The sequence below is a fragment of the Contarinia nasturtii genome, unplaced genomic scaffold (genome assembly GCF_009176525.2).
Source record: "Contarinia nasturtii isolate CC-2019 unplaced genomic scaffold, AAFC_CNas_1.1 Cnas_scaffold_285, whole genome shotgun sequence".
NCBI lineage: Eukaryota > Metazoa > Arthropoda > Insecta > Diptera > Cecidomyiidae > Contarinia > Contarinia nasturtii.
The window spans coordinates 5,515,458-5,529,585 of record NW_022197640.1 but is presented as its reverse complement, the minus strand read 5'-3'; the positions used below and the strand labels follow the sequence as shown (position 1 = coordinate 5,529,585).

Here is a 14,128-nt window from a genome sequence, read left to right as displayed (position 1 = left end):
CAATGAACATTTTTATTTATCGTCTTTTCTCTATCTGTAGTCACAGGCCATGCGCATCGTTCGAACCATTGGACAGGCGTTTGAAGTGTGTCACAAATTTAGTCTTCAGAAAAATTCCATGGTAAATGCAGACGATCAGTCGGAATCTCAATTGTCGGATCGATACTCGGCTGAACACATCAGTGACGAGGATGAACCCAAGAAAGGTAACCAAATCGAAATTTTCAATGTCAAATTTACTGCAAATCAATCGAATAATAGACGCTATGGATACAATCACTTTTATTTTTTAAAAGAAAACCAATTCATGAATAATGTCATATATCATATAGAGTTAACGGAAGAGTTTTCAACAAAAAATATATTAAAATTCAATTTAAACACCATCAATTGTTGTCATGTGAAATGGAAATATAACCGAAATGAAAACGAAGTTAGATAAAATATATATTGAAAGGGGCGAAAGACAGTCAAGAAAAAAGAAACTGTATAAAGTTTGCATTTCATAATAAATCGCTTAAATATTATTTATTGCTTGAAAATCTAACATTCGAAATAGATGCTTTGTGTAGCAAAAACACGCAACAACACACCATGCCTATTTGTTTCATGGGCATAGAATGAGCGGGCGGAAAAAAGAAGAAGATAAAAGTAGGCATAAAACTTTGAAATTATAAAATATATCGGTGCTAAACGTGCATCTAAACAGGAAATTTGTTTTCATTTTCACTATAAATTATCGAACATGTGTCAATGGTCTCATGCATAACATTTCTGGTATTGATTCCATAAATTTTCGGATTATTACATTTTGCATACATTGCGATTCAATTTGAATTGTGTAATAGATAAAGATGCCACCGTTTCACGACATGAATTCTTGCATTTATGATGAATATAGCATTTAAATAGACTTCTGTACTGATTTAGTACTTGAAATTGTTATGTGAGCGAAACAGAGAAAATGCAATTCAATGAATTCAGTGCGCAACGTGCTGCCGGAATGGAAAAAAAGCAACGAAAAAGTAAAGACACAAGTTGCACGCGACAGCTGTAGGAAAAGATGATATAAACATAAGTCGGAAGTGCGCTGTCGACACACATATCGCGCTCATTCTAAACTTATACATTGCACATTCGCTCTGGTTATAATGTAGAAAGTTGAAACCCATTCTACAGAAATGTCCCATTAATTTACTAATTTCATTTAAAATAGTAGACATAAAAGAACGCAATGGTGCAACATCATTATTGTTGTCATCAACATCATCCAGTCATAATAAAATGTGGCATAGGAAGTTATATCGATGTACAGCCACGTGAGGGGCCTTTGTTCTGATATGAATTCACGTTGACTTCTTTTGAAAATAAAACATCATCACCCAAATCATATTGGTAATTTTCCGAATATTTTACCAAGATATCGGATGGCATTGGAATCATGTTGGAATACCATTAAAGGCTTCGATTGTTTTCCATATATAATAAAGGATTTATGAATGCGATTTGAACACTTGTCAAAACTCCGAATATTATAAACGCTCTTTCAGTATTAATCTCATTTTATATGTACTGTGTTCGTGTATGCTCTATCTCTATCTCGTCGCGATTTTATGGGATACACTTCGGTCTGGTGAATTCGTGAAAAAACTTTTTCCCATATGCGAATGAAATGTGCTCCATTTTTGTGAAAATGCGATGAGTTTTATTGCATTGCATTACATTGAACAACAACATATGACATTTTGACTTATACCATATGTAAGACTATGAATTTCAATGGGATTGAATGCAAAACGATACTTTTTTTCCACTCATATCCGATTTCTAATTTTAAATAATATGCGCTTGTTTCCGAAAAGCATCACAAAATGCTACCCAATCACATTGACAAAGGGAAAGCGAGGGAAAAAGCTCGGGGGGTGAGGGATCGAGAGAGGTAGAGAGGGTCTATTGTCATCGTATTTTGTATTATACGCATGCATTCGCATCATATAAAATCGAGATGAATATTGCGCGACAATGAAGTGTAAATAAAGCCATAACAATTTCATCGAACATAAAACTGATTATTCCGATTACAACAATGACAAAAAAGTATTGTTCGCGCAATGCTTGGTTGTTGATGTTTCGTCATGTATTTGGTTTGCGTCAGGTGTAAAACGCATCATACGTCAAAGAATAAAATGTTTCAGTCAGGAAATGTTAACGTGTTTACGTCGATAGAGACGTAAAAAAGCAGAGAGAGAGAGAGAGAGCGAGAAAATACCTATCGCAACTCTATGAATATGTATCAACGGAAAATTGCTGGTTGCTTATAGTGAAAGCGCATACCCTCAATCAAATTTTGCACACGAATAAACCAGTGCCAAATTATTCATGTAATATCAATTTTATTATTTTTTCGCAACACCAGCGCAAAATCATGCATCCCAAATGAAATGTTTAGAACCCGTAAAAGTCAGGTTAATCGGATCATCATTGTCAAGTAATCTGAGACGAATTCATGTTCAAATAAAAATGAAGCTGAACGCATAGAATCGTGTGTAAATTCCGAGTTTGAGAATCAAATCTTGCACACCACCATCCACTGTTGGATGAATGACTTTGTGGAAACATACATAATACGTTTCATTTATTTCATCGATCACCTTATGTCGATATTATCCTGACTAATATCAACGGACTGCTTGCTCACCCACTTTCTTTGTCACTCTCTCTCTCACTCTCTATATTTCGCTCCATCTTTCGATCCCACTAAATGTGACACATAGTCAACTTCACTTTTCTGACTTTGCAAATGTTACCTAAACAACCAGAAACGAGAAAGAAGAAACACATGAAAAATGAAAGGAAAATTGACTTTTTCAAAATGCGGTGTATATACATATACAATCTACATCGAAAACTTGCCTTGAGTCAAAGTATCAAATTGAGCGCATCCATTCTGATTTATTTTACATGAGAGCATGTGTGTGTTGGTGTTTTTCGTTTTATTCTTCTTCTTCTTCTTTTTTATTATTTTGGAATTTTCATGTCTGATATGAAACTAACTCCTCGACTCTCACATGGGATGTATACCAAGACGAAGCACATGGATTTTTTTTTTTTTTGGTTCAACGTATCTCTTGTGTCCTGTCCGTGTCATCATCGTCGATAAGAAATCAGTATGTCAATAAAAAGTTGTGGAAAAGAAGGGAAAAAAGACTAAAAAAGCGTACACGAAGCGCAAAGTGAAAGAGCACCGGCATTGGTAAACCATCTTTTAAAAATAGCATATTCATTGAGTCTGTGTCGCACCCATATGAGCGAATGTGTGTGTGTGTATGCATGAATGTAATAGAAAGATCTTATCGACAGTTCTGAGACTCTGAGAGGTTTCTTCTTTCGTTCGTTTTATTTTCCTTTGAGTTTTCCTTTTTTACTTGCGTAACACATCACTCGATATATGGTTTCGATGGAGTCGATGTACGTGTCTATTGGTAATGGCATAAATAAGAATATCGATACCGAAAGGATGAAAGCTTTGCCGTTGAATTCACACGATACGATTGCATCCACAGTTTTTCCCTCGTCGACACAACATTGTAAACCGGATATATATATTTTGTATTATATATGCAACAAAATTCACATATCCATCTCGAATTTGTGGTTTCAAATCGGAAAGCTTATTAGCAGTAGCTTGACATTTCCATTTAGAACATATGAAAATGAGACAAGAGCTGGTTGCATGGAATAGACAGAGATGGAGATGAAGAAGAAAACGAGAAAATGATAGACTTTGCTCGATTTCCGTGCAATAGAACCCATCTTACAATATCGATCCACATTTAAATCTAAGGCCATGCCGCACCCATATATACCGCAAAATGAAAGAACAACAAGTCAAAATGTTCTAAATGGATGTAACGAACAAAAACATTTCATTAAACTATAGCTAAAAATGTTTGTTAAATGATGTATGACATGCAGAAGATGAATATGATGACGATGTTACTCGTTGTTCGATGAGCGAGAAAATATGTACACTTGTTCGTACCATGAACACACAATGCAAGTTTATCGACAACAATGCTGTACAACTAAATAAAGAGCAAACTTACCACTGGCTTCCTCAATATCCTGTCGCTTGATCAATTAGGCCTATTGCCCTATGTACGGCATATGTGATAGATGAATTCATTTTCATATTTTCATGTCATGTGACATTTTATCGTAGCCACAATGCACAATGAAGATAGGTGAGCAAAAATTGCTTGGATGGAATTTTTGCTTCAATTTGGATTTATGCAATTAAGTTTGAGTTTGAGAGTTTATTTTTTGCTCAACACTGGCCACATTCCGAAATCGTTATTTGAACCATGCTACTGCTACTGTTGTGGTTAAAAGACTTGAATAATTTGAATTTCAAAGCACTAATATGTCATTGTGTGTGTGAAGAATGAAGATTGAATCCCTTTTGGAAAGTGTTTGACCACGATAACTTTTGTGCTGTCACATACTATCATCTGTTTTCTAGTTAGGCGTGCGTTACGCAAATATCGTAATCATTCTGAATCGTACTTAGACACATGAGTGGCTTAAACTGAATTCATTGCACGTTAAATCTAAGTGTATCGTACAATACAAGTGAATTGTACACGCGAAAAGAAAACAAATGAAGGAATCAAGGCATCAATTGACGTCAATGGTGACGAGGCTTGCTCAGCGAAACAAAAAAGAAAACAAAACATCCAATATAAGAGATGAGGATACAACAACAATAAAAACCAGCGCAAATATTTATATTTACATCTATCTCTCGGTGAATTTGATTTATATGCTTCGATGAGAGTATATGACCGATGTATATATCCAACACGAGCACACCGGGAGAGAAAGAGAAGAGCACATTCAAATTAAGCGGGCGAACGCGTACGTGGTGATTTTTCTATTTGTCGCCATTTCGCACCCGACGGTTTTTTTTTTTGGTTTCGCATTTTGCAATGAGAAAATCATTTACAAATAATTGAAAACAGTTAGCAAACTAATTTAAATTGTAAATATAAAGCGAATTAACTCATTTGGCGACTCAACTGAAACGGAATTAATTCGTTTTATAACGAAGGCCAAAATGTTTGGCAAACTGCATTTTCCGCCATTTTTCGTTTCATTTTTTGTCCATCAATCAATTTCGTGTGAAATTGGCGCTGAATGATTGGTTTCGTATGAAAACGAAAAAAATAAAAGTGATTAATTGCGGTAGCTTTATATCAACTCTATCAATAATCAAAAGCATCAATAATAAGTATGCTCATGTTTCGCACTCTTTCCCATCATAGATCCAATTCCGGTCACACCTGAACCAACACTGAAGCGGCCAACACATTTGGATTTGATGCCAGTTTCGAATTTCACTCCGAAAAAATCACCGAACGTAAGTGGCATTTTTCTGCTAGATTTTGTTTTTACCTCGAATTTCTTTTCAAACGAAAACAAAAAATGACCATCATATATTCGATGTGACATGTATTTTATTTTCTCCAGGAGACTAATGACGATAAATCACCGAGTGTACCATTATCAACGACATCGGAAATTCAACACTTACGCGATCAATTAGAACAACAGGCATTACAAACACGTGAGGCTCTATTCCAACTGATGCAAGTTCGTGAGCAATTGATCAGCGAAACGAATGCACGTATCGAAGCACAGGTGTGTATCAATATTAACACTTGACTCATTTGAATGATATTTGCTTTTTATGAAATATATATATATGTGTGTGTGTGTTCATATGGATGTACATGACTTTTCGTCATTTTTGCAGGCAAGAACGCAACAGCTATTGCAACAAAATCGCGAATTGGTGGAACATTTGGCTTCACTGGGTGGATACACATACACGGAAAATGAACGAGCTGGACTAACATCGGCAAACATTAGTTTGGCACCACAGGTAGAAATACGAACACTTTGAAAAGAAAAAAAAAATAATGCAAAAAACTTTATCGCTTTCTCCATTACATTTTTGCATTGAGAATTTTTCGATATAATTTTTACACATGTGACCCAAGTCACAAAAGCATTAGAGTGTTTTATGTTACTTGCTGTACTTGAACAATGTGAAAATAACAACCATCTTTTCTTAATTTATCTGTGCTGTCTCGAACTGTGTTCGGTTTTTCTTAGCATGTTACAATAACTTTATTAAAATATGTTGCATTTCGTTTCGTGATTTTAATTTTGATTTAATTTTTAATAACAAAAGTGTATGCATGATTTTGAATTGTTTTTATTTGATTAATTTACAGGTAAGTAATGTGTTTTTTTTTCGTTTATTTATTATTTCTTCGGTTTTGTTACCGTAATATGATGATTATTGTTTCTTTTTTTATTCCGTCATTTTCAGTATGGAAACTAATTGCAATGTACGCATGTATATCATAAACTTTTCATCAAGTGGATAAAAAAAATTATATATTCGAGACAGAGAGAAAAAACACACAATTGACAAATTCATTTTAATTCCGTTTCAGTCGCCGGTTACCCTGTTTGGTTCTGATCAGGGTGAAAATGGTTCACCGATTCGTAAATCATTTGTTATGACGCCAAATAACAATAGCATTGCAACCATAAATCAACAGCTCAATAATTTGGGGACGATCAATCAGCAGCTAACACAGCTCAGTCAACAATTAAGCGGATTGAATCAGCAGAGCCAAAATTTACAACAATTTCAAAATTTCGGCAACAATTTAAATACCGTCAATAGCGTTTTGAATTCAGTGCCAAATCTTAATACCATCGTCAATAGTAGTAGTTTTAGTACCAATAACAACAACAACAACAATAACAATACTAGCAATAATTGTAATAACAATACAAAACTTCCGAGTAATTTCATACCGGGCGATTTATTCCAATCGAATCAGGATTTGTTGAATCGATTGCAAAATCTTAGTTTAGGTTTTAGCAATAATAATAGTATTATGAGTACGCCGAATAGTTCATTTTTGAGTCACATACTCAATGGAAATGTTCAATCAACGGCAATGAATTGCAGTACCAGTACGAGTGCCAATGTTAATAGTAATAATAATAGTAATAATAACAATAATAGTAATTTGAATTTGCTAAGTTCGCCATCGAGCCTAGGAAATTTGTCACCATCACCGGTCTTCAATCGAAGTCCGTACTCAAGTAGCCCGATGTTGGACAATAATCTACCATTAACCACAATGACATCAACCACAATTACAACGCCAATAGCTGAATGCAGCACCAATATAAATTTCGCTGAGGATACGGCAAAATTTTTGCGACCAATTTCAACACCACTCAATGGAAGTGTACTGACCATATTCGATTCTGGTGACAAATTTCGACCAGCAACACCAATTCCATTATTATCATCACCATCATCATCGTCGGACAACAATAATAGGAGCAGCAATACGCTCACTTCATCGGGTTCATCAACATCCATTGCAACAACAACCATTGGCAGTGGTACAATTCGAAAAAATGATAAACGGGTCACTTTGCCCGATTTTACACTTCATATCACGGACGAATGTGGTAATATTATGAATTCCAAACGATTGCCATCATCGGCCACACCGAGTACAATAACAAGAACAACCAGCGAAAAAGTACCACGAAGTCAATTAATGAGCGAAGTGCAACGAACTGCATGGGCAAGACACACAACAAAATAGTTTAATTCAAATTATTATATGAACGATTTTTCTTTTGAATATTGTATTAAGTTAATACTATTAACTATATATTCGCTTTTGTTTCGTTCATTTTTCATTTTACCATTTCATATCGCATATTTGGTTCACACAATTCTACAAATGTAACATCTCCATAATAGGTGTTCATTTGAATGTCTTCTACTAACTAAGTATCAACACAAAAGTTTTCCATTAAAAAAGAAAAAAAATGATGCACATTTAGGCTCAATTATTTATTATTATTATTATTATTATTGTATGCGCCCCTTGTTATTTACATCGCATTAAATTATATCAATTTATTAAGTAACAGTTGAAAGTTGAAGCGCTTCCTTAGCAAATTTCTCCTTTTTCGCCAACAAACAAACATAAACACACACAAACACAAATTGTGAAGGCTGTCGAAAACTGATTATTGCTCAAAGGATTATCTTTATGTCTTTCCTTTTAATGTAAATGTAGTCTCTCTTCATTATAATGAATTGCATGGAAAAAAAATTCGAATTTGTTTTATACTCTATTATCTCTCGATATCTTTCTCTTCAAAAGAGCACACTATGTAACGTTAGGCAATTTAACTGACAAAACCAAAACATATATTTTACACATATCGACCAAACATTATCATAACACAACTGGTCAATCATCTAAATAACAGGAATTCACCAAAAAAAAAAAACAAATCCATGCAATATTTTAGTCCAAATTTAGACAAGATGAATATATTTTAGTTGATGTTAAAATGATAAAAATATCAGAGCTAAAGATAAAAAAAACCAAATAAATTCATACATTGATTTTTGGATAGGATAGATCCGCAAGATCTCCGCAAGAGCTATATCTAAGCATGCGTACACTCTTCCGTATGCAAGCAGCTCTTACGGAGATCTTACGAATCCATCCTATCCAAAAATCAATGTATGCAAAAAATTACAATTGTCGAAAGTGATAAATGCAAAGTTAATGAAAAGCACAGATGTAAACATTGCTCAAAGAAAAGAAAAAACAATGAATTCCGAACGATTTCCTGAAAATACATTTTCTCCAGCAAATTTTATCCCAACAATTCGTGATTTCTTTATTTCCAAAACTTCGGATTTTTTGTCACGAAGATCCAAAATGTTTGGGAAAAATTCGTTGAGAAACAATTTTTTTTCTTTCGGGAAATCTTCGGCTGTTAAAAAGTTGTAATAAAATGAGAGACATTTATTACATTGGAAACGATCCTTTCTTAAGTTGTATTATTATAGTGTAATTGAACATTTTTAATTCATTATATAATAAATATACAAAAATAAAACGAATTTCAAAATCAATAAATTGCGATCAGTCTTTTTAAAGTGCTAAACGGATCCTGACAGGTAGGTCACGATACGTTTTCAATCAAAATGTCTCAGTTATAAGAAAAATCACGGTCAATATTATAGTTGGAAGATTCGGTTTAACAATGTAAATCAAATGCCAAAAAAATCCCTTGATTCAAAAGGATACATTTCAATTACGAAATATTTCGAACAATTTTATATAATTGAAGTGGATTTATGTCAATATGTTAAAGCTGCGTGTATTCACTCGATTCGTATACTAACAATTCTACATAGTGGAAAAGATATCGGATTTCAACGACCGTGTGCCCAGTTCCTTTCAATTGCACGTTTAAAAGCTTGTTGCTGAACGAATCTCATTCAATGTTTCGTTAATTGACCATGCACAAGTATTCAGCACGTTAGATTTTCTTCTTTTGATTTTCATTTTTTTTTTATAATTTTCAACTTCGACCGGGCATCGCTTAGAGTTTTCCGCAATGGGATTTCTTTAACAACATTGTAATATTGAAAAGGTTGCACTTCATGAAAACGTGCCCAGATGAATTACAACAATGCAATGAAAAGCAAACACATCGAACGAGAATAATATGAGATGAATTTGAAAAATGCAATTCTTACTGACGGCAGCGGCGGCAGCAGCAGCCGTAGAAATAGCAACACCATAGCAACAATTTTCAACAGTCATCAGCCCAAGAAATGAAAACATTTCACAGTTATTTACGTAGCATACTGTTTCATAAAAATTTTCAAGATTGTAAATTGAACTTTTGCGCAAGTTGTACTCTTGTTGATTTAAGTGGCGTAGTTATTTTGTTTGGTGTAGTTTGTTCATTTCTTTTTTATTCGCTCACTTTTTCGTCTCGTTTACACTATTGCTTTCGATCCTCCTCTTTTTCGGTCTTTCAATCTTCGCTTTTGCTCCGCCATTTCCCGTGTTTGTCTTGATAAATGTGTTGAATGGTGAAGTTTCCCACTGAACTTCACTGTCTGAACGTGTAACTCTTGATTTCGTTTCTAAAACTTTACAAACAGCACCATCAATATTTTTTGTATATGACTGACTATGTATGTGTTTCGTGTTTTTTCCCTGCTTTTTCGGGCCGTTCTTTTTCATGTATTTAAGTACTTTTTGTTGTGTTTTTGTGTTCAGCGTTTTCATTGGCAGCTGCCGGTTTTTAGCTTTGTGCATTGGGGTTCATTACCAATTTTGATACGTTTGTTGATGCTGCGAAACATATCCAGTATATTTCTCTCTCGCCACCTAAGTTTGCATCACATACAATTAGAGGGATAAAACTTTATCAACATTTTCTTCCAGTGAAATTCCACAATTTGATGCATACAATGGAGAATTACATTTATAAAGATATACACACGAAAAATTTGTCCTTTTCAGTGTTGGCTTACCAACGTTACAAATCCATGTTGGTTTTCGTTGGCAAGACGAAAGAAGACGAAAAAAAAGCCAATGTTCAACAGTGAAATGAAATCTGGTTCAGGAAATGGCTTTGTTATCCCGAATTTTCCGTAGCATTTGATAAAAACCCACTCAAATTTATTATACTGTTCTCTGTTCGGTTGTTTGTTCATCGGCGAATGCAAGAGAGATAGATAATAAAGAGAAGAAGTGGAGAAAGAAAGTGATAAAAAAAAAATAATAATATAGAAAGTCTCTGTAAGCGGGTATCTTAATTACATCCAATAAAAACCGGAATCAATTAATTTCTTGCCAGGGCGATGAGAGTACACTTATCTCAAGCTCGATAAAATGATGTAAATTATTGCTATCCGACTTGTTTAAAATGGGTGCGAATGAAAATATGAGTGCACAGCATATACTGCATTCCTTGCAATTACGGTGGACTAAATTCATTACGCTAACTTGTACACCATTTTCGTTTATGTCTATGTATATACACCTGTATTTTATGTTTCATTTTAAAACCGTTTGATTCATTGTTTTGTTTTGTATTTTTCTTTTTCATCAGTTATCTTCGACTGCAAAGGTAGCACGTTGGTTTCAGCAATTGAATTCAAACCCAACAACCTCATTATCGCGTCCAGAAAGTGGCTTTGTTTCAGGTGATTCACGCTCCGAACGTAATCCGGACGATCAACAGCAACTACGTGAAACAGACGAAATATGCGATGAGTATCTATTAGTTGAAGGCACAAGCAATCTTTGGAGTAAATTAAGTGCAAAGAAGCGTCGAAAACTATTGGGACTACGTTTGGGAAAAGTGACTACATTTTAGTTAAATGAAGCGAGATTAAAAAAAATACATTGAATATTATTTAAATGAGAACCACTGAACATTTTCCAATTGAAGCAACATGAACATGAACTATGGTAGGAGGAAATTTAGAAGCAAATGTCATGGATGAACGTTATTGCAAAATTGTTTCATTTCTTGTTATTCACAATATAACAAGACTGCAAAACAATTGTATCGGGATAAATATGGCGAAATTTGAACGTATTCATTTCATTTTAATACGTTTTTAATTCACATCGATATGAGAATTGAGCGCATTGTAACAGTTGGAATAATGGTGTTTACATTTTGTATTAGTACATTTGATAAGTTTTTCATTTTGTTTTTAGTTTCTCTCTAAATGCTCGGATGCAACACAACGACATTTCTTTAGCGCGCGTATTTTTTTATTATTTTCAAAAATTTGATTCATTTCATGTAAAGATAATTTGAATTTTACAGTCAAACGTTTTGTTTTTTTTTTATTACTATTTTCGACCGCAACGAACAGTAATTAGGCTAGATTAATTTCGAGATTAAAGGATTTGTATTTTTATACATTGTACTAGGTAGAATTATTAGTATTAATTTAAATAATACAATTGCATTTGCGAATTGCATATTCACAAATATATTTTTACTGTTGGCCAACATTTTTCGAACAAACGCCATCGCAAATCTATGGTTTTTTTTAAGAGTCTACCAGTTTATTTTTTATACATTATGTATGACGCATACAGTAGACAGCAGTGTTTTGCAAGATATTTACGTTTATTACGTAAATCTGAAATCATTTTTTTTTTTTGAAAACGTTTAATATTTTTCAATTTTTCGGCAGAATATTTTCGAAATCGTATAAAGGACTTCGATTGCTTTTGAGATTTTACATGAAAATGGACAGCGGCGATATTTGTGATCGATACTTTATCGACTTCGATTTTCGTTTCATTTGGAATTTTTCAGTATATTTTTTTATATGGTCCGGTCCAAACACTTTGTTTTGAATGTTTTTGATGCTTTTGTGCAAAATCGAATGACTTTTTTTTTTTAATTTTAGTTTTAATTTATGGTTTCCTTTGTAGTAATTTAATCGTGTTTATTTAGTTATCATAATTAATGAATTGTATTCAGGTTACGACGCATAGCCGTATCGCAAATCAATATTTTTTTTTTGGTAAAAATAATCATCGACATTTTCTTGTCGTGAAGCGAAGATTTATTTACTGTCGGTTAAGTTAAAAAAAAGTGGAAAAATGAATAAAAAAAGAGTTGGAAACCGAATATATGCCATAGAAATTCCCAATTTGTATGCGATCACCCCTATTTATCAATTTCTTAGTTTAATTAAGTGATCACTTTGAGATTTAAATCGTTTATATATTTATCGAACACATTTGATTCAATTGCTTGCATATTTTTGCAGTTTAGATAATAACGTATTCAGAGCAAAAATGATATACTCCGAATTGAAATGCTCAAATAAACCGATTGTAACCGCAAAAATATGCAAAGGCCGTAATTATATGTGCTCAATATGGAAAGTGTTAATTTAAGTTGAAACCACTTACTTTTATTCAGTTTGCAGTTTCATACCAGTGCTACTCTTCCAAAAACTACACTAACGTAATAGATTTTGAACGAAACTAAATGTTAGAATTGAATATCAACATTCCACACAAAATTCACAATTTTTTTTTTTTCAATTTTGTTTTTCTTCACAATCGAATATCGAATGCGTAATTTTCAATGTTGCTCCAAGTGTTTGACGAAAATAGTTCAAAACATTTAAGATTTAGCATAGTATTTTTGTATTAGCTCAACAAAGCCATTTTTTTCATTGTGCTGCCGTTTTTTGGAAATTAGAATATAAGTTCTTTGAATGATAAAAAGTAAAAAAAAAAATCATTGGATCGTTTCGATCGACTTTCCATGAAGAATAAATTTTTTTTTTAATAATAATAATCAATTAAACACGTTCATGAAAATTTTTTGCTTTTTTTATCGTATTTTCTTTGCGTTTATATTCTATAGAAACAAAATTTTGAGACTGAATATACAAATTTAACGGAATACGAAACAATAATTGTAATGTGTTTTATTTTTTGAAAACCTTTCATTAAATTGCTTTTCCAATTAAATTATTACATCCCCCACATGTACAGTTTGAAATGGAACGGGGAAAAATCATAAATGTTTAAAGGTAAGTCATGCACCTCATCAGACATGCAGAAATATGCAATAAATATGCATTCGTGACTAAAGATCCATGGAATTGAATTGTTTTGACGAATTTATTTTTTCTTCTCTTTATGCTCTTTCAAAGAAAAACAATTTTAATCCAAAGTACATATATTCCAGATATGTACGTATACATCCATCATTCATATTCTAGTGACGATGGTTTTTTTTTTCTGGAATGCAAAAGAGGTGTGCCAAACCAGACGCTGTCCAGTTCGTATAATGACATTTTGTTAGAAAAGCGCTTGTGATAAGGGAAAAAACATGAGTTTTTAATTTAAAAAAAATTCTCATTTAGAATCATTAACTTAATGAAATTACTGTACCGATTGCAGGTTTTATGTTGTCTATGTACGCTTGCATTCATATGCCATTTGATAGATATTATTGGTGTTAAGCATCGATTTTCTTTTTGGTCACGTTAGTATGGCGCAAAAAAGCGCTTAAACGTTTTGAGGATAAATGATTCAAGTGGCTTATGTCACATCCACTAACATAAATCGACCGATTTACAAACAACATTCATCCCACCCATTCTAGAATTTCTTTGGGCAATTTTTCGGTGATTGAAATAGATTGG

At 33.2% G+C, this 14,128-nt stretch overlaps 1 protein-coding gene across 5 annotated transcripts in view; it reads left to right on the top strand.

The window, feature by feature from the left end:
- The window catches only part of LOC116337455 (capon-like protein), a 95,218-nt gene extending 82,042 nt beyond the window's left edge, over positions 1 to 13,176 (top strand). For 3 of the 5 annotated variants that reach the window (XM_031762038.1, XM_031762039.1, XM_031762037.1), the window contains 5 exons: positions 41 to 206; positions 5,325 to 5,419; positions 5,530 to 5,700; positions 5,816 to 5,944; positions 6,525 to 8,414. In XM_031762038.1, coding sequence (XP_031617898.1) covers positions 41 to 206; positions 5,325 to 5,419; positions 5,530 to 5,700; positions 5,816 to 5,944; positions 6,525 to 7,706 — 1,743 coding nt within the window. In that variant the 3' untranslated portion in view covers positions 7,707 to 8,414. Of the gene's footprint in view, positions 1 to 40; positions 207 to 5,324; positions 5,420 to 5,529; positions 5,701 to 5,815; positions 5,945 to 6,524; positions 8,415 to 11,043 lie in introns of those variants that run through there. The other 2 variants (XM_031762040.1, XM_031762041.1) reach the window with 2 other exon arrangements.
- Positions 13,177 to 14,128: the final 952 nt, after the last annotated feature.